Raw genomic sequence first — 26,501 nt, 5'->3', positions numbered from 1 at the left:
TTTTAGATTTCTGTTCGTGTAAGGCGTTAAAATTTAATTCCTTTAGATTTACATAAATAAAACAATTGCCTAGACAGACATAAGGTAACGATATTACAATGTGAGGTAAGATTAGAGATCTACCGTAAAAAGTGCACAAAAGGGCATCGTCTCGCATACAACGCCACAGCTCGTTTTTCGTAGCTTCTTTCAAAGATCATGCGAAAATTGGGGATCTCGTCTTTTTATCTCGCCGCCGCGCCGCGCCAGTGAGGTGACTCGGCCTCTTTTCGCCGAGAAATTTAATTTCACCCCCGCGTCCCGCGCTTCCAAGTCTCTGCTACCCTTCTTGAATTTTTATCGCTACGTGACCATGTTTTCGATTCGACGGAAAACGTCGAATTCGCGCAGGAGACGAAATTCAAACGGAATACGCGAAACTCGCGCGCGAAATTCGCGAAGCGTGATAAAATTCACCGAGCACGAGGTAGGTCGTCTCCCTCTCGTTCATTGATAATCGACGATGGGCCGATGCATCTGTTCCATTTTATTCAAGATGTCCGCCGCGCTTCCACCACCCAAAGATGCCCTAGATCGATGTTTCGCTTCGAATAAAATAACCGATATACAATTTACGTTCGGGGATAGGGGAAACTGGATCAGATTGACCCACATCATGCATTCCGAGGGTTAGTAAATCCATTCGTTCTTCCGTCACTCGATAACCGCGTAAGATCCCCCTCTTTTCCCTCCTCTCCGTCTGATTCCTCCCGTCTCCCCCTTCTCGTTCTCTCGCGTTTCCACCCTCATTACGTCATCACTACCAACGCATACGTCAATGTACACTGCAGGCGCTCTGCAGTCGACTGCCTCGTTATTTCGCGATTTCCTGTTGATCGCCACCCTACGACATCGCGGGAAATCGATCGCCAGATACGTACGTTGACAACGAGCAAGCAGAAAGACACGCGAGAGTACACGAAATCGATCGTCTTCGTGCACGTTCGTGTACACGCTCACGCGTGTAAACGTGACTTTTATCATAAATAATTATCACTAAAGTGCAACAATCGATAATCCAGATCGATTTGCAGTTCGGCTGGCACCGTGTCGCTATTTATGCGATTCCAGCTAATCCTTTTCCATCTGCCGTCAGCAAAAAACAGTGGTCGAGTAAAATTTAAGAAACAAATTCTCCTAGATCTCCTACGGGAGAAACCGACTTATCTTTATTCCGATGAAAACCATTTCACAAAAATACAAGTTGACCTAGACCTATCAAACCATCTTTTATCTATAAGCTCTTCCGATTTAAAATAATTTTGTTTCTTTGGGAAGGAAATGTGTTGAAAAATATGTAATAATATTTTTTTTTTTTTTAATATCGTTTTCTGATTAGTAAAAAAAATTTTATAGTAAAAGATATCTCGTGGAATTTAGACAACTGTTTCAAATCGACGAAATGTCACGTAATATTAATAAGTGAATGTCTACTTTAATTATTTTTGAATTTTACATAATCGAAGAAATATTAGAAAAAGTCTCTTTTTAAAAAATAATAAATTATGTATTACGTTGTTGAACGAGAAAGAGAAACGGTACCTGAAAATCATGGATAATGGTATAGTGAAGATGTACTTGGTAGGTGAGTGGTTAAACGAGGAGGTATGTAGGCATATGAATGCTCGAATGAATGGGTAACCACTTGTCTAGAGACTATGTCTTTATCGTGAAATCATTTACTATACCACTTCGTTTTCCGCAATTGTTCAGTACTTATTAGCATTATACCGAGCATATAATTATCTTTATAGGAAAAAAATATGTTTACGAAATGGCATATAAATAATTTTTTAAATAATTATTAATAATAAATTTCATCTTTCACTTCCTTTAAATCTTGTCTCGAGCGGTGATAAATTTCGCATTAAATCCGTGCGCATTACGTCGATCTCACGAAGATTTATCATTCTATTTCGTTGAGCTGCAAAATCGGCCGCGGGTTCACGTATTAAAAGCCAATAAATTAGAACTGGCACGCTGCCATTTCAATCTCGTGGGTCCTGCTCAAGAGAACTCGTCGATGAGCCGTCTTCTCGTCCTACGTCTTTGATTAATTGCAGGATATAGGTTGATTGATTTCATGTACAATGGGTAAACAGAATATTCGTTCACCGCGCAACCTTTCCGTTATAATCGGTGTCATTCACCGTACTCGAGATAGATTTTTATTCAATCCTATGAAATATAAATATGTCCAGCGCTATAATTATAAAAATAATTATCTTCTAAAAATTATTAATGGAAAATATTAAAAAAAAAAAAATTTGCAATTACTTTTATACCGGAGATCAATTTTATTTATTCAGTGTGCTTTTGCGTTTGCAAAGTACCGGCGTAAAGAACGTTAAGGGATGATACTGCTTATAAACGACATTTTTCACGGCTACTGATAAGTATCATGTAACATGCAACTACTTGTGAATTTTTCATCGCGACGCATATACCGTCGATCGCTAAAGCTTTGAATATGTTTTACGATTATGGAAATGTCTTGTAAATGTAAACACTTTCTTCCCGAAAGTGTGTCACATTTATGGCTTCTCCAAACAATATTTGATATCGAGCCACCTTAACGAAAATTTGATTATTTGACGGCGGGCGTCATCTTGCTACACAACTTGCGCCGTTTTCGCGTTAAGTGACTTTGTAACTAAAACCCAAATGAAAATTTTTATAGAGGTAAAGTTCGCTCGAAATTGACTTAAAAGTAAAACTGTGTTACTTTCGTTTATAATTTCCACGTTATTATTATTTTCCTGAAAGTTTAGTAGTTGAGCCACAGACTAAGGTAGACAGTTGAAACGCTCATTATATTTCACTCTTTATACTTCTCTCGCACAGGAGAACGTTAAAATTGTCGTCAAAACGTTTATTGATATTTTACGGCTATCTGTACATATTTTTGAAATTATCTTGTAAGATGCTTATAAATATTTTATGACTGTTATTTCAAGCTCGAGCGATACTTGGCACGAATAAACGTATAGACTATTCAATATAGCAGCTAATGAAACCGCTAACGCATTTGAAAATCGCAGCGCAAATATATTAATCATTCGATATTAACGGTAATATAACCTTCGTGCACAAACCAAAGAATTTATTTTGTATTAAATTTATATTTTATATAAAAACATAAAAACTCGCTCGGAAATGAGCCCCAGTTTTACGAAAATTTCATGAAATGACCGGCTTTTGATCCTACGCGGCAAAAATATTCGCGTTAAGCATCACTGTATACGTGCATCATCATCGCCGACGTTGTCGTCGTGAAATCGACGGCGCGATAAGCCGCGATGATGCATGTGCAAAGCGTACGTTCGCGTGCTCGCGGTTTTATACGCGGCAACGAGCGGCGGCGTCTAACGGTATGTAAAGCGAGCGGACGAGCGCGGAGTAATTCCGCGCGATAACATTATGAATAATGCAGCAACGGGATTTGAAGCCCGGCGGAAATGTACGTAACGATTACGCGCATTCCGGTGAGCGGGGCGACGCGGCGTTTTCTCGCGGCTGTTTCGGGAAAATCCGCGGCGTGCCGCGTACGTACGGTCATAAGCACCGGTCGTTCCGCTGATCTATATTCGCATTTTCCACCGCCGCCGCGCCGGCATCTACCAAAGCGCACGAATTTGCGCGATACTTACGAAATAGAAATATAACACGGTTTATCTTCTTCCTGCGCAAATTAGCGATATCTAATGTCCACGTTTTTCGTTTGGCAAAAAATTACAAACTAACAGATTTATTGCAGATTTTAATTTTGCGCGACTTTATTGAATTTTATGACTAAACAAACTTTAACATTGGGTAATTTTTTATAATATTTAACGTAAAATATTTTGAAATGTATTAATAAGTTCATACATTTTTTAACGTAAAAAATAATTACTGATCTCGACTTGTATTCGTTTATATTTTAGTTTATTTATTTAGCCTTATTTTAATTGCAGCAATGGTTTTGGTTTTATATTCGAGACAAAGACGGTCTTGGCGATTTTTCCGCGCTTCACCCGCGCGCGATGCTAGAAAAATAGCGCACGCGAAGCGTAGGTATGGTCTCTTTTAGTAGTATAAAAAATTATGTGTGCAATGAGAGAGATATATCATGCGTGATAAAGGGTTGTCAAGTTAATGAGCGAAGATATGTCGCAGAAAATACGTATCTTTTGGTAATTAATAAGAAGATTACGGGATATGAAAAGCTATTAAGGAGGAAATGTAATAAGGAACGTAGCTTTCGAAATATGGGAATGTTGATGCTTCTAAAAGATCGACGAGATTAAGATTTAACGCGAGGACTCAAGGATATTAAGATTTATAGATCTGTCTGAAGACAGAGCTGAGAATATCGAATTCCAGCGTGTAAAACGTGTAAAAATTAAAAATATAAATATAAATATAAATTTAATTAATTAAATTTAATAAATATAATTAATTACTTAAATATAAATTTAAATATAGATAATGACAAATGTAAAAATTTAAAAATCCAAACACATAATTAAAAATTTCAAAATCTAAAAAGTCAAACATATAAATTGATAATTTAAAAGGTCGAAGGTTGCATCCTGGGAGGACTCACGAGCTTCGCAATGCCCTGGCAACTACGGAGATTCAGTTGAGTCGGTTCATTAAACTTTAAAGCAAAGCTCTTTCAAAGCTCTTAAGCTTTTGAACATTTTTTAATTTTAGCATTATTATATTTTAAAGAGAATTGTAAAAAATCAATACATTATACACGAAATTTAAAAAATTTGAAATATATGTATGTTTTATCTTTTTCAACTTACATGTACGCAATAACTTTTCTATAATTTTGTATTTTGAGCTTTATTACTACATATATCGGTGATGAAAAATTCTTTATACTTTTAATCTTTAATTTTGTTAAATACACCGGTTTATATAAATATATTTTAAATTTTTCGAATCCTCGTGATGGCCCGCGAATTCCGGATTTCCTTCACTAAGTCCATCTAATTTCTAGAGGTTAGATTAGGTTATTTGAATCCTAGATACCTCGGATTCCTCGAATTCTGAGATCCCCTGACCCGTAAACCCAACGGGTTATGGGTTCTTTGACGCTGAAAATGAAATCGCGGTCTTCCGTTCGGGAAATCTATAATTCAATGAATCGGAGATCAAAATAACTTGAAACTCAAGACGACTCGAAATCCTAGACACTTAAGGCTCAAAGAATTATTATTGATCAAAGGAAGAACAATTATTCGAAAACTTGAAACCTTATGATTTTCAAAAATGCAATAATTGAGAGTACTATTGCATACAAGCGTGAGAGTACCAAAGATAAGTATTCTAAAGTTAATAAACTCTTTAGAATTAAACAGACACATATACCAATTGACGTAATCGCACCCGGCTCGGTTAATAATTCGCGCTCTAATTACGAATCAAACCATCATTCCTCAACCCTGGAAATTATTTTACGAAATTATTTCAGTCCACAAAATGGATATGATTACTCGACAAGTTATATAAACCAATTTGCATTTAATTATTTTTAAATTAAATTGTTTTATACAAAAAAAAAAAAAAAAATTTGGAGGATTATAATTAAGAAGCTTTAGAACTTGATCGGATTTTTAAACGCCTTAAATTCACTCGTCCATTCTCGAGTCTTGTCTCCTTAGGATTATTAAGCGAACAGGGTGGCCAAGCAAGGTGCGCAGGCAGGTGCAATACCTCCGTAACGATCAGCGCTTTACACCCATTCATTCACGCAGCCACTGGTACAGAGGACCATAGCTTCCACTTAGCCCGATAAAAATTTTCGAATTATCTTACGTTATGTTATTCTCGTAACTTAGGTCACTATCTTTTTCGAAATTGATCCAAGTATGCGCTTCACAGTGGTCGCGAATGCTCGATACACAATCTAAATTCACGGATAGACTTGAATTTTTTTTTAACGAGTGACAATTTTGCATTCTCTGAAACGGCTAGATCGATTCGGTTCGATTAAGCTCCAGTCATCAATACGTTTTAGCTACGAGTCCGAATAGGCAAGCGAGCAGGCAGGCAGGCAGGCGGGCAGGCAAGATAAACTTAAGGCAGGCGTTACCTCGCTTGGATGTTGTGTCGGCTAAGCTGCTAATAAATCCACGTACGGCAATCACGAGAACAAAGAGTCCACAGTGTAGCCAGAACATGTTTACGTCTTAACAACATTGTTTAATTCCATATTACATGACGCTCGTGAAACACTGCGACGATGGCGACTGTTGCGATCCCAACGGGCTTTACCGGATTATTCATTACTGCGCGCATAATCACCGACGTCTACCACCTCCTCGATCATTAGACGCGGCACGCGGAGTCGAGCGGAACGGAGCGTGGCGGAGCGGATCACGAGCCGATCCTCTCGACAGTAATACGCTTCTGATCGTGTACCAATCTCGGAGATGCGAATAGCGTGTTCGCGCGGGTGGTCGTACTTGCGGCGACGAAAAAAACGACAGAAAAACAGCGAGTTAAACACGTCGCGCGAGCGGAATGTAGTCGAACGAAGCGGAGCAGATCTCTCTTTTTTTCTCTTTCTATCTTTCCCTCTCTCTGACCGTCTATCTTTATCTCAGTGTCAGTCGGTCTCTCTCTCTCTTTCTGCTCTCTCTTTCTCTCTCTCTCTCGCTCTCTCTTGATCTCTCCTCGAACGATCTCTCGGCGATTGTCTTCGAGGTTCTCAGGCACCGTCGACCGACGAAGAGACCGACCGCGAAAGGGGAGCACACTACTTTCCGACGGCTTCTTCTTCTCAAACCCAGAGCGGATTGCAACCCTACTACTCTCGCGCGCGCGCGACCAAAAGAGAGGAAACTGCCCGGACCGAATCACGCCTCGGCTGCCATCTTCTACCTACGCCGGGAGTCTGGAGTATGAAAATATTCTCCGCTCCCTCTCTCTTCTGGTCCTCCACCTCACTGCCGCTGCCGCTGCCGCTGCCGCTACCGCCCCAGCCCTCGTTCTTCTCCTCGTCACTCCCTCCACTTATCAACCCCACACGGTTCGCACACTCGCCCGTTTGCTCGCTCTGGCACGCTCGTTGCGTCAGTAATCTCTCCTTCTCGCGCACCCCCGCGCAGCGCACCACCAGCAGCTTGGACCACCACCTTCTCTTATCGATTCCTGCGCTCATTCCGCCTCCCGTCATTCCTGTCAAATCAATAACGCGCGCCGGCCGCGCCGGCGGCTTCCTCGCTGCTGCCGCGGGGATAGAAGCGGTATCGAGATGCGAAAACCCCCTCTGGCTGGGATAGCGCGCAGGGCACGAGAGAGGACGAACCCTGGACCAGGTGGCGGGAGCTGCCGCGGAGCATCAATCGCCTAGAGATGGTGATCCTGCCGTTCGGCTAGGATTCCGCGGAAGAAGAGTGACGAAAAGTGCCGACATGGTTATGCCAAAGATTTCGGCTGAATGGCGAGTTTTAAGAACGAAAGAACGGAGGGAAAGCTGAGAACAAGAAACAATAGGATAAACAGGAAAATTAACAAAAAATATTTGGAATTAAATATCGGTAACGAATTTAAAGAAATAATGAATTAAGAGGCTTGTTCTGAATATTAATTTCTCAAGTGTTAAATTTTGCATAAACCTTTTTTAATTTTATTTTCTCAATTTTAATTAACTTATTACTACAAAAGAAAGGGGAGGGGGTAATGTATTTAAATAAAAAAAAAAAAAAAAAAAAAAACGAACGGAAAAAGTAAAAAGAAAGTGAAGAATGCAATCGAGATTTAGATATATATTTGTGGCTTTCCTAAAATTGGTTTTAGAACGTTGCAGATAATATTAAATTTATATCGTAATCTAAAATTAAAAATAAAAGAAATACAAAGATATGTAAGAGTTCTTTAAGATAAAAACGAATTAATAATCAGAAAAAATTTGTCAACAGATGTAATTTGTCTGTAGCATTTATTATTAGCAGATATTACGAAAATAATACATACGTAAACTACTGATTGGTAGTACGATGATTAGCGTCAATCAAACAAATAAATTAGAAACAAAAGGTAGTAAGGAGAGAGGGAATGAGGTTAAATTAGGTGGCATAGGGCAATAGTCAGCATAAAGTACGAGATATTGGAGATGGTGGATCAGGTGAAAATTGTGGAACAAAGAGGAGCGGAGGAATTATTGGAGTGCGATGGTAGTGGCGTATGAAGAGCGTTTGCGAGATTACTCTGAGTAAGAGGATATCTGCGGATGTTGCAGCTACCGAAGCAACCGAGAATGAAAAGAATTAAGAGTCTGTAAAGTCAGAGGGCTCGAAAAACTCTCGGAATGTGAGACGCTAGATTGTCGTGCGTTAAATAATTTCGGATCTCGAGGGCCTAGAATTTAAAGAATCCAAATTCTGGAAGCAGTTACTTTGCAACAAATATGAGGGTCAGACTAACCATGGCTGGAAGAATATAAAAGCGCGAGCGTCTAGGATTCAAGGAAGCTGGAATAATTCATGAGTCACGGTATCTAAGATTCAAGAGAGATCTAGGGTCGAGAAAGTCCATATTTGATATTGTTATCCAAGAAAATTAAAATCTACACGCCGAATTAAAAAAATCTGCGAAATTTTATTCCACATTTGTTTTAAACCAGAATCTTGCGAGTTATAATTATAGCTATTGAAGTTTGATACTTTCCATTATCTATTATTCCTCTGACGAAAAGGGGCGAAGTTGCTTCTTCCTGCAGAATTCAATCTAATTGCTGTTTGCGCGACTTCTGGGTCCTGGGAGATTTATCATCATCATATTTTCTTACCTGCTAGTTAACTTGTTTTCGTACAGTTTTATTTTTTAATTTAAGCACTCCAATGCTTTTCGAACATAATTTATAATAATCTCTGATTATTATTCAAACGAGCTGTGAATATTATATTAATAATAATTAAACATTACTTCTCCGTGGTGAAAAAGAACTTACAAAGACTTACATAAGTCTTGATGAAGCAAATAAATAATCTTACACATTTATACATTTTATGTTTAAACGAGCATAAATATTTTTTTATTAGAAAAAAATGCAACAAGTTAAAATTTTCCGTACAATTTACTTGCGTTGTGTAAAATGTTAAAATAACAGTGACAGGTGTCTAACTGTTTCGTAATAACGAATTTTGATGTATGTGAAAAGCACAGATAGTCACAAGACACATGAGACATTCATTTACGTGTGGGTATAAATTTAGATCGCTAGAATGCATAACAGCCGATTTCGGGTAACGTTTATTTATTTAGAACAAGCGGCGCGGAAGTAAAATAGCATTATGTTTCGCACATTTGGCATAGACCCCACATGCGTTTTCTATTATTAAAAAATATACTCTGACAAACGTACCTGATTACTTTATTTAATAAAATTATATTTTACGTTCTTCAAAATAATTATGTAAGATATAGTATATTAAATAACTAAAAATATTTCAAGTATTTCTAATTTAATAATAATTTTTTTTTTATTTAATCCCGTGTAATTTTTTTTAAACATTAAAAATTAAATTAATGGCCAGAAAAAATAATACGTGAATAAATTTCTAACACGAACAGCATGCATTTACGAACGCTGAATGTAAAATAATTTTTTTTTAATAACGAAAGTAAACAGTCGAGCGGCCTAGTCTCTTCCTCTTTACTTTCTTGCACCTATTTTTTTATTTATTTATTTATTTATTTACGTATAGTAGGTACATTTCGGCTGTATATTAATCCGTAGTCGAGAGAAATAGACTCGCAGTGGAACTTACTCGCCATGCGCACAATCCGCCGTCGTGTTTTCTGCGGCGCGGAAAAATAATAGAGAAAAACGCCGTTCCTCACACTGGCGGAAAACGAAGTTGATGTACTATATGAAATTCGACCAATCTCGAAGAAGAAAAATACTTTATCTGATTACATCTAATGTTTACGCCTTATACTTTTTCATTACATCTTATATATAAAACGATCCTGAGAAATTTAAAATCCAAAGGCGATCAAGAGAGGAAACTTATCTTATAAAATTTATTTCACAAAACACGAATATTAATATTAAAATTAAATCTACTTTGTCATAATATTTTTATTAAAAGAAAGTTAACATTTAATTTTACGTAACGCGTAATTTTATAATTAATTTAAAATAATATCTTATATTATAGAAAATTTGTTATATTCTTCCTTTTAAAGTGTTCGAGACTTTTAAATTATATTCTTCAAGTGTCAATTAAAAATTTTTATTTAATTAGTTTGGTTTTTTTTTTTTTTTAGCAAAGGTTTGACGTGTAATAATAACATGTAAAGTATTTTTATTTCCTTCGATTGGATAAAAATTTCATATTGTACGACGACAAACATGCGCGCCGGCAAAGAAACAATTGTAACTTCGCGTCATTGTAAAGTGACAGTCGTGTAAAAACATCCGTCTAACATTAAATAACTTTATAAGCTCGACGTTAGCGCGGAACATTTCTCTTTAACAATCGAGCAATCTCTTTGGGCATTATCCTGCGACGCTTCTCCACTGATCTTTTTATTAAATACATCAGTTATAGCGGTGCGACGGAAGGGTTAACCCTTCCTGAAAATGGGGCCCGTCGAATCCCACGAAATCAAGTCTTGCAAAATGAGAATTTTTTACCTTTTTCGTAATCTAGATTTATTTACTTATAAATGAAAAAATTGTTTAGTTGCAAGTTAGTCTACAATTAAGCGGCAAATTTTCATCCAGCGTTCCGAGAACGTCTAAGAATGAGCACCATGAAATATACGTCCCCAGAAAGGGTTAACAGAGAATGTTCATTGCTGATAATACTCTCACCACAATTTTGCACCGCCTTTTTGTTGGTGAATTTTTTTTTTTTTTCATCGATGATTATCGACGGTAGTCTGTGCGGGTCCAAGTACAAAATTAAATTTTGAAGGGGAAATTTGGGATATGAGGAGATACAAACAAAACAGTTGAAGAGAAGGATCGAGGCAGCTGTGGAGCTAGAGATCTCTCAGTCCAATTGTGCCAGAATCCAAAGAAGCGAGAAAGAATAAAAAATTGAGCTGTTGTTTTTATTAGTAATATTCGCAGATTCGTTTAGACACCATTTTGCAGGAAAATTCACGAACAAAGTGGTGCAAAAACTCGCTCGCCAGAAAATCGCACAGGATAATGCGATTGTCGCTATTGTGCATCGAACTCATATTATATAATTTATATATATATATATATATATATATATATATATATATATATATATATATGTATATATATATACATACACACACTCAAGCACGTGTATACATATATGTATATATATACGCGTGTATCGTATGTGACTTATACACTCGGCAATTATAGATCCCAGTGGATAATCGTATAATACGGTCTTTATTATTTACATTCTTGCTGCACTCTCGTCAAACACGCACACGCACACTCCCACACACGCGCGTATATATGAATTATATATATATATATATATATGTATATACATAGACACAAGTGGTCTACGTGTGTTTTCCCTTTTCTTTTCTTTTCTTTTCTTTTCTTTTATACTGTGAGTGTACGTTATGCATTCATGTATATATACACATATTATACTTTGTAACGCGATAAAACGTTAAAAAAGTCATCATTGTCAGTACATTAATTCTCTCATTTTCTTTCGTCGTTAATGCTTAAAAAACCTTAATTTGCACTAATTGTTATATGTTTCGTTTTCGACAGTGTATTGTAGGATTGCAGATTACGATTAGTTTTTATATTATATAGTTTATATATATATATATATATATGCATGATGTACAAAGAAAGCGATTGCGTTATATTTTATGGTAAAGAAATTATTTCAGAGCGTTAAATATTGTAATAATGTACTTATAATAATGTTAAAATGTATTAATATACACATATGATGAATTCATATTTGATTCGATAAAATCTTGATAATACAAATAATCAATTTCTCCTAGTAGATAGATAGATAGATTCAGATTCAAGTAACGTATAATTGAAATAACCTATAGTCTAATTAATTCAGTATTAAAAATAATTTTAAATGTGTAATTTAATATTAAAGTGATGTAAAAATAAATTATTTCAACTTTATTAATCTTACTTTTTGGTGTTTTATAAGAAACACCTAACAAATATGAAAAAATATTTTTATATTTTAGACTTATCAAAAAACTTGAATTAAACTTTGCACAGATCTATTTATAATGACAATTTCATTCCACATAATATAAGTACATATTACAATAACAAAAGAATTTTTAAACGTAACGCAATATGAAGAGTATGATACAATACTTTTAGTAAAAAATTATAACGATGTGTATGAATGCTTTCTCGATACACTATATACGTGTATACATATAGGGCAACATGCCTCTTGCGAGGGAAGACTTCTCCTAAGTATCTCGTCCTGGATAAATCTTACAGGAATTCCCGCCTTTTGATTTACTCCCCTACTTGTTTCGAATTTTACCTTCGTAAGTTAACGCAATTAATTAATTAATTACTTCATTCATTTATCAATACGAGCTAATCGCTATGTGGCAAGAATTACTAAATGTATTTCGCAATCGGTATGAATATTTATACCAAGTGCTCCGAAAGTTTCGCGCGACATTGACATTAATTTCCATAAATCCATGCATTTGAAAATGTTTACGGACGAAACAATTTGAAGAAACAAAGAGTTCTAAAGGAAATTAATAATTCTTGATAACCCTCAATAACGATTAGTAGGAGATCAATGATTAAGTATCAAGATTTGTATGTTGAGGAAAAGATTGTCGTCGCGAAGAACAAAATATAAATGTCAAATAATCTCGATATACAATCTCGTCGTTTTCTTTTTTGGCACATGCTTTTGGAACACCCGTATAAAATTTCTTCCCTGCTATATCAAGTAATGACTATGTTCTTTTTTCTTTAAAAGTAGTTAAAGGTTATTGTAATGCGGCCATGCAGATACATAGAGGTAATCGTAATGCGAGGTTGCTTATACTAGATTTCTTCCTTATGACGATCGTCAGTTGCTCGCTGCAGATCGATCGATCAATAGGTCGTGAAAAAGTTGTGTTATTATAATGGATAAAATTACTATTATATATCCATTTAATAAACTGCACATATAGCAATAATCTCGCCAAAACCTTATAAAATAAATCCTTCTTTGATATCAATAACGTTTCATACGGGCAAGCATTCGCAAGTGTCGTAGGTAATACAAATTGCTTAATAATAAGTACTTAATAGTAAATAATAAATGGTATTTAAATATTATTAACACGTTCACCGCCAAACGTATTTTACACGGTTTTTTTAGCTTTTTTTTCGTTTACACCAATTCAACTATTTTACATGAAAGAGAGCAATAAAGATTTAAATTGATAATTTATGATATTAAATTTCACAAAAATATAATATGTTTTATTTGACTATAACGTTATCGATGACCAACAAGATGCAAACGGAAAAATCAGGGTCGATCACTGATGATCGTTACGACAAATATTAAGAATTCAGTATATAAGAATATTTAAAAGTAGAAAAAATTAAGTAGGAAGAGTTTAAGGATCTGCATGCGAATTTATGCCTTCTATTTAAAAAAATACAAAAAAAAAATTATAGCTGCTTCTAAACAAACGATTAACGATTTTAGCGATTATTAAATACAAAATATGAAATATTTAATAATTATATAAATTAATTTTTATTCGAATAATTCCGGAACAATGCACTGTTCGCAAAAAGGGATCGTATGGAGGAGACTGCGTATAAATAAATGACAAAGGCCATGTTCTTTAAGTTTAAGGTATGTATGTGTACATATGTGTGTATGTATGTCTGTGTGTATAGTATCTGCATGTACCAGAAACAACAGTTCCAACTTATAACAATTTTTTTATTCCATTATTATTTTATTGTAATATTAATATTAGTATTATTTGTGTTCTTTTATTATTATTATTATTATTATTTAAAGTGGCACTATGAGACCAGAAACCTGTAAAGGGTTTTTTTTTATCGTGAAATAGTTTTCGGGAGTAGAAACTTTTAATTGCAAAAGCATATGTTCTTTTACAACAAAAAAAAAAAAAAATTAATTTAAAAAAACTGTACGAGCACTCCGATATCTAAATTATTCTATTTTATATTTCTCTTCATCTCATTTGTTCTTCCCCCTTCTTCTCACATTACTCTGATTATCTTACATTTACGTAACCCCTTGAAAATCAAAGTATTGAGATTTGATGATACAAGAATCCGAAAAATGGATCGCGATGCGATGGTCTGAGGGATTAACAGCGGTCGCACGATTTAGGAATGCCAGATCTAAAAAGCCTAAAATCTTACGATGATTTAAATTCAGAGAGATCTCAAATTGGAAAGAAAGATCTACGTTCAAAAAGATCCTCCACGCAGAACTTTAGACCCGGGGTCTGGATTCCTAAACTCCGACAAGTATATGCAACCTGGGAGTTATCGCGCTCGAAGATAAGATGATCGCGAACGAAGTACGAGATCAGATAAGACACATGGAAAATCTTAATTCCAACGGAATGACAAGTTTAGCTGTTGCCTCTGTACGTGGGCGTTCTCTGTTGGTTTATTCAATTATCTTCAAAATTCGCTTTCGAGTGTTTCTCAAATCGGCCATAATTGTGACGGCCTGCATGTATAAAGGGGGTCACCCATGACAGTTTGCTGTATTATTATATATAATATATGTATATATATATATATACATATATATATGTATATATTTATATACGCTATCGAATTATTCTCGCGCGTCGTGTGCCATCATTTCTCTCTCTCTCTCTCTCTCTCTCTCTCTCTCTCTCTCTCTCTCTTTCTCACAATTTTTCGAATATACTTACAATAGAAATATATTAAAATTGCAAAGTTTCACATAGAGCGTATCCCCAACATGTATCGATATATCACTTATAATCATGTAATACATTCGCTAACGTAAATTCCGAATGATTCAGATTATGTTTATACTGTAACACGTAATCTATACGCGCGCATATGTAAGCATATGTATTTTTGAAGTATCGCTTAAAACTTCTAACTTCCGTCTTTTTTACAAAAAGAAAAAAAAATTGAAATCTTAATATCGATTTATATTGCACTTTAAATAAAATATAAAAGTAAAGTTTAATAATTTTTATTGTAAGAATAAAAAAAAATAAGTTTCTCGATGTTTTTTTCACAAATTAAAATGAATAAAATATGTAAAAATTCTGACTCCTCCGTTGATATTTGCAATATTTTGAAATAATTATCTTTTACGTCACGAAAAAATTATGTGCACATCGTATTGATTTTATATCCTAAGAGAGAAGTGAAGAGTTTTAAACGATGCCGCCTATGTATTCCGCTTCGAATGAATGACTTTCATTCGCGGATCCAGTCCGAGAATCGTAGCTGTAGTGACCTAAAATAAGTAAGTCGTGCGTCCCAGATTCCTCTATAAAGATTTAGGATTAAAAAAAAATAAGAATATAATAATTGAGCTGAATAAAAATATGAAAAAATATTATTACTTTCGAAAAAAATCAAGTAACTAAGAATTATGAAACAGAAATACTAAAATTAATCTATTAATATATGTTGTTTGAAAAGAATTAGTTAAATATCGTATTATCTTGATTACAATAAAAAAAAAAGAGAAATTTAAATTCGAGGAACCTAGTAATCATCTGTGCGATTGAAGATCAAAGAATCCGGAGATCCAAAGATCTTGGACTACGAGAATATGTTTCACAAATCTACAAAAAGAATTTACGTCGGCGAGAAACAAATAACTCATCTCCCACCTTCATTGTTGTCGCGTCGCATTGTCATCAGCTTTGACGTCAATCTTTGCGTGGTTCGAGTCGTTCGCGATGTTTAGTGAATTAAAGGCAGCCACGCGATACATTTACTTGTATTTAATATCGATCATGAGCATTCTATATGGCGATCTATGATTAATACAAGTGCTCGCCACATATTATTCATCGCTAATTCAATTATCATCGATTATTTTCGATAATTCTGCAGCCTCGATCGCGGCTATTAAAAATATAAATTAATCCTTTATTGCAAAACTCTTGTAGTTTTTATGAGAAAACTAGGATAAAATTATTTGCTGTGATGTTAATTATATTTTAAAATTATTTATGAATTGTAATTTTTCTTAATTTTCAAGATCTATTAATTAAATTCCCAAATGTTCCATCCTAATACTTGTTTAAGAAAATTAAATCTTAGAAAATTTGTAATTTAAAAATCTATTTATCTTGAAATTTTATTCGTTACTTTACAAATTATTCTAAAATGTTAAATTGAGAGAGAGTGAGAGAGAGAGATAGAAGATCTAATTAAATTAAATTTTAATCCAAATTAATAAAACTTGTAGAGATAAAGATTGTATTTAAAACTTGCAATAAAGGATTAGGTTATTTTTTAACAAATGCATCGCGAATAACAAAAAAAAGACAACTATCTCATTGAATTTAGCCGAGTCTTGTCCAGTCCAATTGTTATAAATTGTATCTATTCATGCTTCTTTTAGTTCATTCTCTCTTCTCTTCCTTTTCGTCCGTCTATCTTTCCCTTTTACTTTGTCTTTTCGCTTTAAATAGGGCAGTGTTGTGGACGGTTACGGAATCGACGTCCGTAATCCCAAAAATGTTTTCTACAAGTGTACATACTAGTTTTAATAAGTACATATTTCAACAACCGTCTTTAGAACTAGGTTTTTAATAAAGTTGTATATCATATTACGCGCATGATTCCTTTACGATTCTTTTCTTCCTTTGCTTTTTCTTTTCATTTCTGATTAAGAAACATATTCGGAAGAAATAACGTTTCTCGATCTACCCTCTGTCATCTTTCGAATTAGGTTCCTTGCCACGACGCGAATATAATTAATACGCGTCGTTCGGTTTTTTCGCTTTTCCGTGGATTTCATCTTTGATCCGAGGATTTTAGGAATTTTGAAAAAGCTATCGATCTATCAATTAATTTATGATTGGCATCGCTTGCAAGATCGATAAGCAAAGTTATTATAACGTGTCGTTACAATGACAAATGAAGATTTGGCACAATGTTTTATAAAAACTTGGAAACATTTATCTATTTCTTTAATTTGAAGATTAACCTCCGGAAAATTGTACAAAAATAAGGCTACAAGTAACAGTGGCTGGCACTAAATTGTTAAAATTATGACTTAATTACTACATCTCTATTTATCTTTGTATTAAAGCGATATTAAATTAAAGTTTAATTTTTCCGTTACAATCGAAATTCTTAAAAGACTCCGTCTAAAAAATTCTAACTTTATTAAGTCTTAAGCGGTTAAATATGTAAAACTTTCATATATTGGCACAAGATTACAACGCTTCTGCATCTCTTAATCTTAGAAAATTCCTAGAAAATGTCAAGAATTAAAAATTCTTGCAGGATCGCAGAGATCTTCCTAGGAAGATTCTAGGAAATGCTGTATACTCTGAGAAAAGAATCACAGAAAATTCGAGTTTGTTCAATTTTCAAAAAATCCTCGGATTAAATGGAAGTACCACGCGATATTACCATCCTTATTTCCGTTGATAACGTGTCCTAATTTTTAGTAATAACCGGGAATAGGTGTATAATCTATCTATCTATCTAACTAATAAAACAGCATCATATTAAAGTCTATCCTCTTCCTCCTCCTCGTTATCCTCATTATTCTCTTCGGACTCCTCTTTGTAGCCGGGATGCTCTGAGATCGCGTAATAATTCCCATTGTAAATCACTCCGAGTTCCCGCAGGACATCGCCTCGTATGATCGCCTTGATCGTCCAATTGTAGCACTCCTCGCTCTCGCTCTCGCGATCCAGCCGCTCGACGTCGAGGATTTTCGAGCTAAGTCGCTCCAATATAATGCCAATGTCCTTGATGCTAAGGTGGTGCTTCTGATCAACCGTCAGCTGATCGATCAGCAACAAAAATTTTTCCGAGGTCACGATTTCGTCCTCCATTATTGTATTCTCCGTCTCGGACTCGGAGCTGTCGTGCTCTTGATGGTGATGATGATGATTATGGTGCAAGTGGAAGCCAGCGGCACCGGCCAGGCGCGAGCTTGACTCCTCGTCGGCGGTATCGCGAAAGCGCACGTGGCCTTTGCTGAGGCCAGGTCGCTTAGTACCGTCCGATAGGGAGGATGGCGGCTGTGGCGACGGTGTCTGCGTTTGCGTCTGCTGCTGCTGTTGTTGATGTTGATGATGTGGATGATACTGTGCGTGCTGCGCGTCTTGAATCGGCGACGTCGCCACCGATTTGTGTACAGCGATTCTGCGGCCCTCCTCGTGTAGAGCGCAGCAATGGAAATCGCACTCGCCGACGGTACCACCGTCGGAACCGTTCACCGGGCTGCCGTTCCGTGCAACCGGCTGGTGAATGTGGTTCGAGCATTCGGGGGTGTGAATGTGGATGGTCGTGCTGTCAAACGAACTCGTACCTTGCTTTACCAGACGACCCGGCATGTGCGACGGCACAGGTTGTTGCTGTTAGAATGAATATCAGCTTATAGCATAATTAATTTTTTTTTTTTTTGCGTATCAGAGTTTGAAAAATCAAATTAATTTTACGGTAGACTGAGAAACTTACGCGATCGAACTAAAGTCTAAGGATGAAACGTTAAAATTTTTTTTTAATAGTAGTGCAGGAAACGGTATATACCATATCGTCATGATTTATCACAGTGATTCGCGGGCTGGTGTACCGCGACGGGGCGATCTCGCCAGGCAGATGCGTCTTGCCGTCGTAGCCAAGTTTGTCGAGGCTGGTTTGAATCACCAAGGACGGCCGTTGGGCGCCACTCAAATCGGCTTTTTTAGTCGGCGAATACTTGGAGGCTTGGGGATCTTGGCCTCCCTTCGACTGCTGCTGTTGCACCTGCGACGACGATGACGAGCGCTGGTCCCAGTGCAGCACCACGGTGACTCGGCCTTTATTGTCCATGATTTTCCACGATGGCGTCTCATCGTGCAGCTCCAGTGCGTGGATCGTCTCGCAGACTATTTTCGGAATCGCCGAAATTGCTGGGAAAGAGAAAAATGAGAAAAAGTTATCACGTGCCAGTGAGCCACGGCCGCAGCTGGGGGAGGACGGATGGTGTTCTGGTACGGTGCGGCAAGGCGTGACAATTAGTGCCGGGGTGCAGATCCATCGCGAGAGTGCGCGATCCACAGATCTTGAGGAAGCCAAAAAACTTACGGATTCAAAAGTCTAAAGAGAGGTTTCGGGGGATAAAGAAGATTGTCTTAAAAAATTTAAAACATCTAAAGAGAGCTTAAGAGTAGAAGAAAACCTACTTGGTTGATCGTTTAAAGGCTTGTGTGTGTGTAAGGATTCAGTTTGATCCACATGTAATTCAGTTTGATCAGTTTCAATTTTATCAGTTGCTTCGAGATTAGTTTCCTCAACCAAGTTGTCGATTTCCATCAACCAAAGTTGATCGTTGTAATATCCCCTTTACATAGCAGCGCGTATGACTCTAAAGAAGCTATATATTCGAGGGTTCAAAAATGCAGAAAATCGAGACATTTGTGAGCAGAAGAAAAGCTACTTGGTTGATTCTCAAAGGTCTCTGTAAAATATTTAAATTTCACCTGTAAAATGACTCGATAATTATAATTATTGTTTTATTTTATTTTATTTTATTTTTTTTTTTTAATAAATATTTCTTTTAATAAAATTTTTAATAAAATATAATAATAATTTATTTAAAAATTAATTAGGTATACATTTTCGTTTTCTTTAGATGTTTTTTTTTTAAATTTTTTGGTGCTTTAATCTTAGTAGTTCGCTTCCTCAACCAAGTTGCCGATTTCTTCTAAAGTCGTCCCTATAATGTCCCTTTTACCTACCAGCGCGTATGATGTCGACGCCAGTAGGACACCAGCGTTCACCATGCCGCAACAAGAGTAGGATCGTGTTGTTTCCTAGGGTCTTGAAGTATTCGCCGTCTTCGACTTGCGTACCATCCGACTCCAAAACTAGCGAGACATTCTCGTTTTGTGGCACGCCTAGCTTTTCCTTACCTGAAAACAAGGGTTGGCCAAGGGTTGGAATGTCAGACGGCGTTCAGGGTTGTGATAACGCTTCAACGTCAGTATGCGTACGCGTATGCATGTGTGTTGTATATTCTGTGCGAATGATGTATGCGTATGCGTGTGCCACGTGTCGTATGTACCATGTAATCGCACGAATGGCGTAGTTGCGAATAATGGTAGTGCGTCCTCGAACGAACGAACGAACGAACGAACGAGCGAACGAACGAACGAGCGAACGAACGAATGAATGAACGAGCGCTTTGTTTCTGAGAAATGTTGTGCGAGAAATGTGTGCTGCGAGAGCGACACTTTCAAAGGAACTTTACAGATAATACAATTCCACACCGCGATACGCCGCGCGGAAATATTTCCGACCGGAAATATTTCTTCGCCGGTCGGCTGGACTGGCAGAAAGAGAGTGCTCCGGAAGGACAATGCGTGACGCCTGCGAGAGTTATCCTGAGCGTAACACGCATAGGTTTTCCGCAAAGAATCTGACATCTTTCTTCAAGTCTTTTAACACATTTTTCCAACTTTTTGCCGGAATATCTTGTCAAATTAAAAAAAAAAACCGTATTACTAATAAATTATTTAAAAACTTAAAAAAGAAACAGAACAATTAAAAATTTTAGTTGAAGTATATTATTGTTTTTTGATGGTAATTCGAAGCAGCTTTAATTTTTAAAACTTAATATAAACACACTTTAGCTTATAATTACTTTTGCTCAATTTATTAAGTGCATTATTTAAATTAATAAATTTAGATATATCTCACCTCGAACAATCAACTCTTCGAAATTGCTAACGACCAGTCCTTTTCTTACGTTACGCCAGCTGTCCCATATCTTAAAAGGTCTCTTCGTCCGTAACTCCTGTATGAAAATTAAATAATTTATAGGGTTAATATGTATAGCGATTAAAACAGATTATTAAAATATAAGTGATATGAATCAATTATTTTTTTAATACATATGAAACAGAAATTTATGAGAAAAATATGAAACAGTCTTTAAAAAATTTAATATTCCAAGAAAAAGAGAAAAATTTTTATGTAATAGAAAGGGCGTGACATCTGACATGATGATTAATTTTAGTACAGTGAAAAAAATGCCAGTGTGCACTGCACTTTAATGCACGGTAAAGTTAAAAATGGTTGACATTTGCGATTTATTATTGACCTTAAATATTCTCCGGAAGCTCGTGCAAGCTCACAGGCATTTAAAGCGCTTTGTAAAAATAAAGTTATTGAACATTAGAAAAAGGGTAAAATAGCAGACTTACGTTGGCATTAGTTTAAACGTGCGATTTATTGTTTCACAGCTTTTTCTGCACCGGTTTAAAACTGCACGTCGTGCAGTCTCGTGCGAATTTAAAATTTATATTATATATACATAAATAATTAATCGCCGAAATAAACTTTTCTTACGTTCTGCAAAATTAAAAAAAAATAAATAAAAAAGATGTGGGTGGGGAGGGAAATAAAGAAATTTTGCATATAAAGAATGATTCGCATGCAAATTAAAAATAATGCACGACAAGAAAAGCGTACGAAGGTTTGAAGAGCTGACCCCGGGAAATGCTTGTCGCCCAGATATTAAATGGAGTAAATATTTTTCCAGCGTGTTTTATATACGTAGTAACGATATAAAATGGTTAAGAAATAAAATCTCATGTATGAAAACTATAAATATTTTACTACTTTTTTAACTTTTAATATAATGCACACGTGCAATACGATTGCATCTTACATTTGTATTTATTCATGTACTTACGAATCTGGTGCATATTTAAAAAAAAATTGATTAAAAAAATGCGATATAACGTGCAAGACGTACTTTTATCAAAATTGTTCTAATTTCCTACTAATATATGTAAATCTATAATTAAAAAGTCAATATTACGTTTAAATGTGTCCAAAGCGTTTCTGAACTATCGCACTTTAATGCAATTACTGCATTTGGGAAGTCAAGAGTTTAAAGAGTCTAGACCTATAGGCCCTTAAAGGTTCACTCGAGATCTCAACGCAACTGAGAATCTATAAACATCCCTTCTTTCGGGTTAAAAAAGTTTAATATTTAAATAATCATAATTACACAATTAATTTACATAGGTACTTGTACTACATTTACATCGAATAAAAGTAATTTATATGAAATTACGCGATCACGTCTAATAATATTTATGTTAAAAAAAAAACAAACGTAACGGAACACTTACGGCAACGATTTGCACGTATCTTTCCACGAACTTTCCACTCGCAGACTTTGCTGCGTTTATCGGATGGTCAATTGTTCTGTTAATTTATTTTAATTTACTCGGCTTACGTTAGAAATGTATTTCGCTGGATTTGCTCGCAAATAATTCGTTTTTGCCTCGTCTCGTGCACTCTACTGTACTTCTCACTGTAAATACATCTGCACTCTTCGATCGACGAGATTTCATCCCGACGACGTCGCCAGCGATCTCGGAATAATGCGAGCCGAAGGGGTGCATTATGTTTGGGGTTGTTCTTAGTTCTCAACAGGGTGGCGCTAAGAGTGTAGGACGCGTGCGCAGTTTATGATCGAAAGCACTGACTGACCTGGTTTAACAGGTCTTAACTTGTAATATCGCTTATTTATTCTATGTAGCGCATAGGAGGATTTGCCGGTCTCCCTCATTCATTGTCCACGCTAATACGCCGTTATTACATTTGTAACACATCTATAACTATTAAGTGTACGCCCCACGCTCGCTCAACTGGATCTAAAAAACTTCTATGTATTTAATTAACTTTAAGAATTGAAGGTTTTAAACAAAATAAAGAAGAAAGAAGGAATTAACGATTTGTAAAGAGATATAAATGACGTATAAATTTATATGATAATTGAGACAAATTATATATTACAATGTTGTAAAAAAATATAAAGAAATTTGACAACGATTAGGATAGATAGGCAATGTAATATATGCATATGAATCAAAATTCCTAGCACGAGGAATGCAAGAATTCAGCGATTTAAAAGTTCGAAGATCTAAAATCGAATATTTATTTTATCAGTTCAAGTATCAACCTTTTTCATGTAATAACCCTTTACGTTCGCGAACTCGTCGTAGATGGAACTTAGTAAACAACATCGCAACGTGCTAACGAGCAAATAGGGAGCTGCCTGCAGCTGCAACTGAATGTACCCAGGTGCATCCCTTAACGAAGTATCGTCGAGAAACGCCACCGTCAACTACTTGGCGAATTTTTGATTTACTTAAATCCGTCACTGGAAGAATTTTAAAGCCGTTGAAATTTGCAATAGCCAACGAGTCAAGAATAACGCTAACCAAATATTTAACAGAACCTCCCTTTTGTGACGACGTTTTTCCGATGCGTCCGCATCGGTTGAGGCGTTCCCAGATATTTACTCTTTCCACGTTAAACATATTTTGTTAAAAAACTTGAAAATTAGAATCTTTCCGTGTATCTATTTTAAATTTTTTATTCGACTTATTTATGTAAAAGATTACTGTAAAATGTGGTCACCCTCTAAATACATTAAAACAAAAAAAAAATTAATTATATAATTTAATTATATAATTTAATTTTTTTCCCCGTTTATTTTATTTGAATATTTTTATCTCGTGAAGAGTAAAGCCAAATAGGAAATTTAAAATAACTATTTTTGGAATATTTCAAAAAATTTTATATAAATCTGTAAATATACACGCGTAAAGGCTTTTACAATGAAACAAAAGGTATACAGGAATTTTGTGAAACGTGACAAGCGATGATAAGGATTTCCATGGAAGAGTCCGCGAACGTGCAGAACGACGAGAAGAATTTTGCGAGCATGCAAAGTAACGGCGGGCGAACGTACAATGATGTACAGAGCGTTCTACGAGCGAGAAAAGCATTCCACGAACGAAAGAGTAACATTCTCGCGACTCTGCTCCGTGTATAATTTTCAATATAAACAGGTCGAGAGAAAGAGAGAGAGAGAGAATATTTGCGAAAGGCGCATTGAAATTTAAAATTTGTATCTTGCGGACCTCTTCGGCAAGATCCCAGCAACTGATAGTGACAAGAATTCCAGGATCTTGCAAATCGGTGAAGCAGAATTTACGAGCGGGTAGTGGGGCGTACTGTAAGAAGGCAATGAGGAGACGAGTCTATATGAACGAGAAAAGCGCGAGGAAAGTTTCGAGCGGTGGACAAAACGAACGCAAGGACTCGGCGAACACGTAAAAGCGGCGAGCTAGATTCTATCGAGAAATAAAGTGATAAAGTGGATTTTACAAACGTAAAGAAATGTCAAAGGAAGAAATTACTTGTGAATAAAATAACGAGAAAGATTTTGTTGACCCCTAGAAATTTTTTGTACAACATTTTGGTAACAGAAAAATATTAATAATAATTAAACGAAGTGATAAGGGAAATCAATTTGAATAAATTAATATAACATGGAACTTATTAAAAAATAATAATGATTTAAAAAAATTAAAATTTCCAAAAATACACAAAGATAATTATTACGCTTTTGAGATGGAAATTATTTTAAACAAGATATGTGAAGAGAATGTTAATAGAAAAAAAAAGAAACTACGTATGATTAGTTGATACGATTAATACTGAATAATAACTGAAGCAAAAAAGGATTGCTGATGAGAGAAAGTCTTAAACATTCCAAATTTTTCATTTATCAAAAAATACGTTCAAACGTGTTCTCTCTATTTATTATTCCCTTTAGAAACCAGATGGTGATAAACGACACGAATCATAACTCAGAACATGTCCACAAACTGGGACAACGGTATCTCTACAACTATGCACTTCCATATTACAAATGAAGAAAAAGCGTGCTCGTCACAATGGATGCTAGGTGCGGAGGGATTAGGAATTATCGAGTGATAAATGTAATTTTCGACGTTCTCAACCGATCGAATTCAGGTGAATCGGGGTCGGATTCTAAGTACACACGTGACATAATTCGGTGAGAGCGAAATAAATTACGAGGGCAGATGTTCCAAGTGTATAATGACAAAGATTTAATCGCGAGGGATACGCTGAGTAAACCCGGACCCGGAATCAGAAAATTTCGGGGCAATCTCAATCTCATGCGGCGTCCAGAGATGTGCCGAAAGGGCGAAACGAGGCCGCGCGATTCTGTAAGCGAAAAAGTGGAACACTCGCGCGAACATCTTTTTCAGGAAAAAAAAAAAAAAAAAAAAAATAAAAAAAAATAAAAAAATAGGAAAGATAAAAACGCGGATTCCCCGAGGAGGAAAGAGCGGGCTGAAGGGCTCGTCGGCCCTTCGGCCGTTCGGCCTTGCCGAGAGGGTGATGCACTCTGGGAGGGTGCAAGCCGAGGACCGATCGTCGGGTGTCACGAGGTCACGTGAAAATAGGTCACCGAGAGGCGTCCTCTCCGCGGCAAGACTCCCACGACGGTCCTCGCGATGCAAGCGGCCAGGAATACGAGAATTCTCTCTCGCCCGCCCGTCGCGAGGACGATTCGCGGGGTGGATGCTGCCCGCGCGCGAGAACGAGAAGGGAAAGAAGCTGCCGGAAGGATATGCGTACCTCTCTTGCCATTACGTCATAGCCCTGCAGGTAAGGAACCGTCCCAGCAGCAAGCGCGCGGCTTTATTCCAAAGGAACGATCACCAAGGCGAAGGGGAAGAAGGCTGCCCGTCGCATCATATATCGGGGGTTCTCCAGTCGCGCTGCCGTCCGCCCAACTTGCTCGCGCTTACACCCTCGCAAGGTGTCTCTCCCCCCTCTCTCTTTCTCTCTCTCTCTCTTTTTTTTTCTTCTCGTCTTTTCGCCCCGTCTCTGCTCTTCTCTCCTTTTTCTTCTTCTTCTTCTTCTTCTTGCTCTCTTTTCTTTCTCTCTTCTTTCCGTCGGGTGCGACACTTCTTTTGGCCGGTCGTCTAACTAGCTGGACTCCCTGACCAAACGACGGGTGGCTGGCAGGCTGGCTAGCTGGCTGACTGGTATCACTTGCAGAGACGTGGTTGTCTTCCCTCTCTCGCGCGGCTGCACCTCGCCGAGACGCTGATCGCCGTTCTCGTCGCACCCGCGCACAACACCCTCCGTTATATCTCGCGATTAAAGCACGACCGCCCCCGGCCGGCCGCCCCTGTTTCGCCGTACCGCCAGGACAGACAGAACGGAAGAGAGAGAGAGAGAGGGCGAGTGAACGGCGCGGAGCGACGAGCAGGGGCTGCGGCGACGTACGTCCGTCGACGTGGACGTACCTGGCCCGATGATCGTGCCGTGCGTACGTGCGATTAACTGGCGTGCGTCTAAGATTTCACTGGCGCATACGACTGGGACCCCCGCGAATTGTAACATTGGCTTCCTCCCAGCGGTTACTGCGGCGACTCCTAGT

At 36.8% G+C, this 26,501-nt stretch overlaps 3 protein-coding genes across 16 annotated transcripts in view; 1 reads left to right on the top strand and 2 right to left on the bottom strand.

Annotated features, from left to right (window-relative positions):
• Positions 1 to 6,991, bottom strand: part of Mmd (disintegrin and metalloproteinase domain-containing protein mind-meld) — a 38,566-nt gene extending 31,575 nt beyond the window's left edge. For 8 of the 12 annotated variants that reach the window (XM_070658261.1, XM_070658258.1, XM_070658263.1 and 5 more), the window contains exon 1: positions 6,128 to 6,990. In XM_070658261.1, coding sequence (XP_070514362.1) covers positions 6,128 to 6,215 — 88 coding nt within the window. In that variant the 5' untranslated portion in view covers positions 6,216 to 6,990. Of the gene's footprint in view, positions 1 to 6,127 lie in introns of all 12 variants that reach the window. The other 4 variants (XM_070658267.1, XM_070658259.1, XM_070658268.1 and 1 more) reach the window with 2 other exon arrangements.
• Positions 1 to 26,501, top strand: part of Dila (centrosomal protein dilatory) — a 62,351-nt gene that overhangs the window by 31,959 nt on the left and 3,891 nt on the right. The gene's annotated exons all lie outside the window — the stretch shown is intronic.
• On the bottom strand, positions 9,712 to 26,392 carry Drep2 (DNA fragmentation factor-related protein 2). 3 transcript variants are annotated; one of them, XM_070658274.1, is made up of 6 exons: positions 22,464 to 24,412; positions 20,915 to 21,011; positions 19,954 to 20,688; positions 19,399 to 19,589; positions 18,764 to 19,125; positions 9,712 to 18,588 (listed from the first exon to the last, which is right to left on the bottom strand). In XM_070658274.1, exons 4-6 carry the CDS (start codon positions 19,526 to 19,528, stop codon positions 17,731 to 17,733), a joined length of 1,350 nt encoding a protein of 449 aa, XP_070514375.1. In that variant the 5' UTR covers positions 19,529 to 19,589; positions 19,954 to 20,688; positions 20,915 to 21,011; positions 22,464 to 24,412; the 3' UTR covers positions 9,712 to 17,730. The 3 variants fall into 3 exon arrangements, with proteins under 3 accessions (XP_070514375.1, XP_070514374.1, XP_070514376.1); XM_070658273.1 differs by lacking the exons at positions 19,399 to 19,589; positions 22,464 to 24,412 and adding an exon at positions 25,691 to 26,392 and having other exon boundaries at positions 19,954 to 20,127; XM_070658275.1 differs by lacking the exons at positions 19,954 to 20,688; positions 20,915 to 21,011; positions 22,464 to 24,412 and having other exon boundaries at positions 19,399 to 19,937.

Source organism: Cardiocondyla obscurior, linkage group LG06, assembly GCF_019399895.1.
Source record: "Cardiocondyla obscurior isolate alpha-2009 linkage group LG06, Cobs3.1, whole genome shotgun sequence".
NCBI classification, from domain to species: domain Eukaryota; kingdom Metazoa; phylum Arthropoda; class Insecta; order Hymenoptera; family Formicidae; genus Cardiocondyla; species Cardiocondyla obscurior.
The sequence above is the reverse complement of the archived record's forward strand: the minus strand, read 5'-3'. Positions and strand labels throughout refer to the sequence as shown.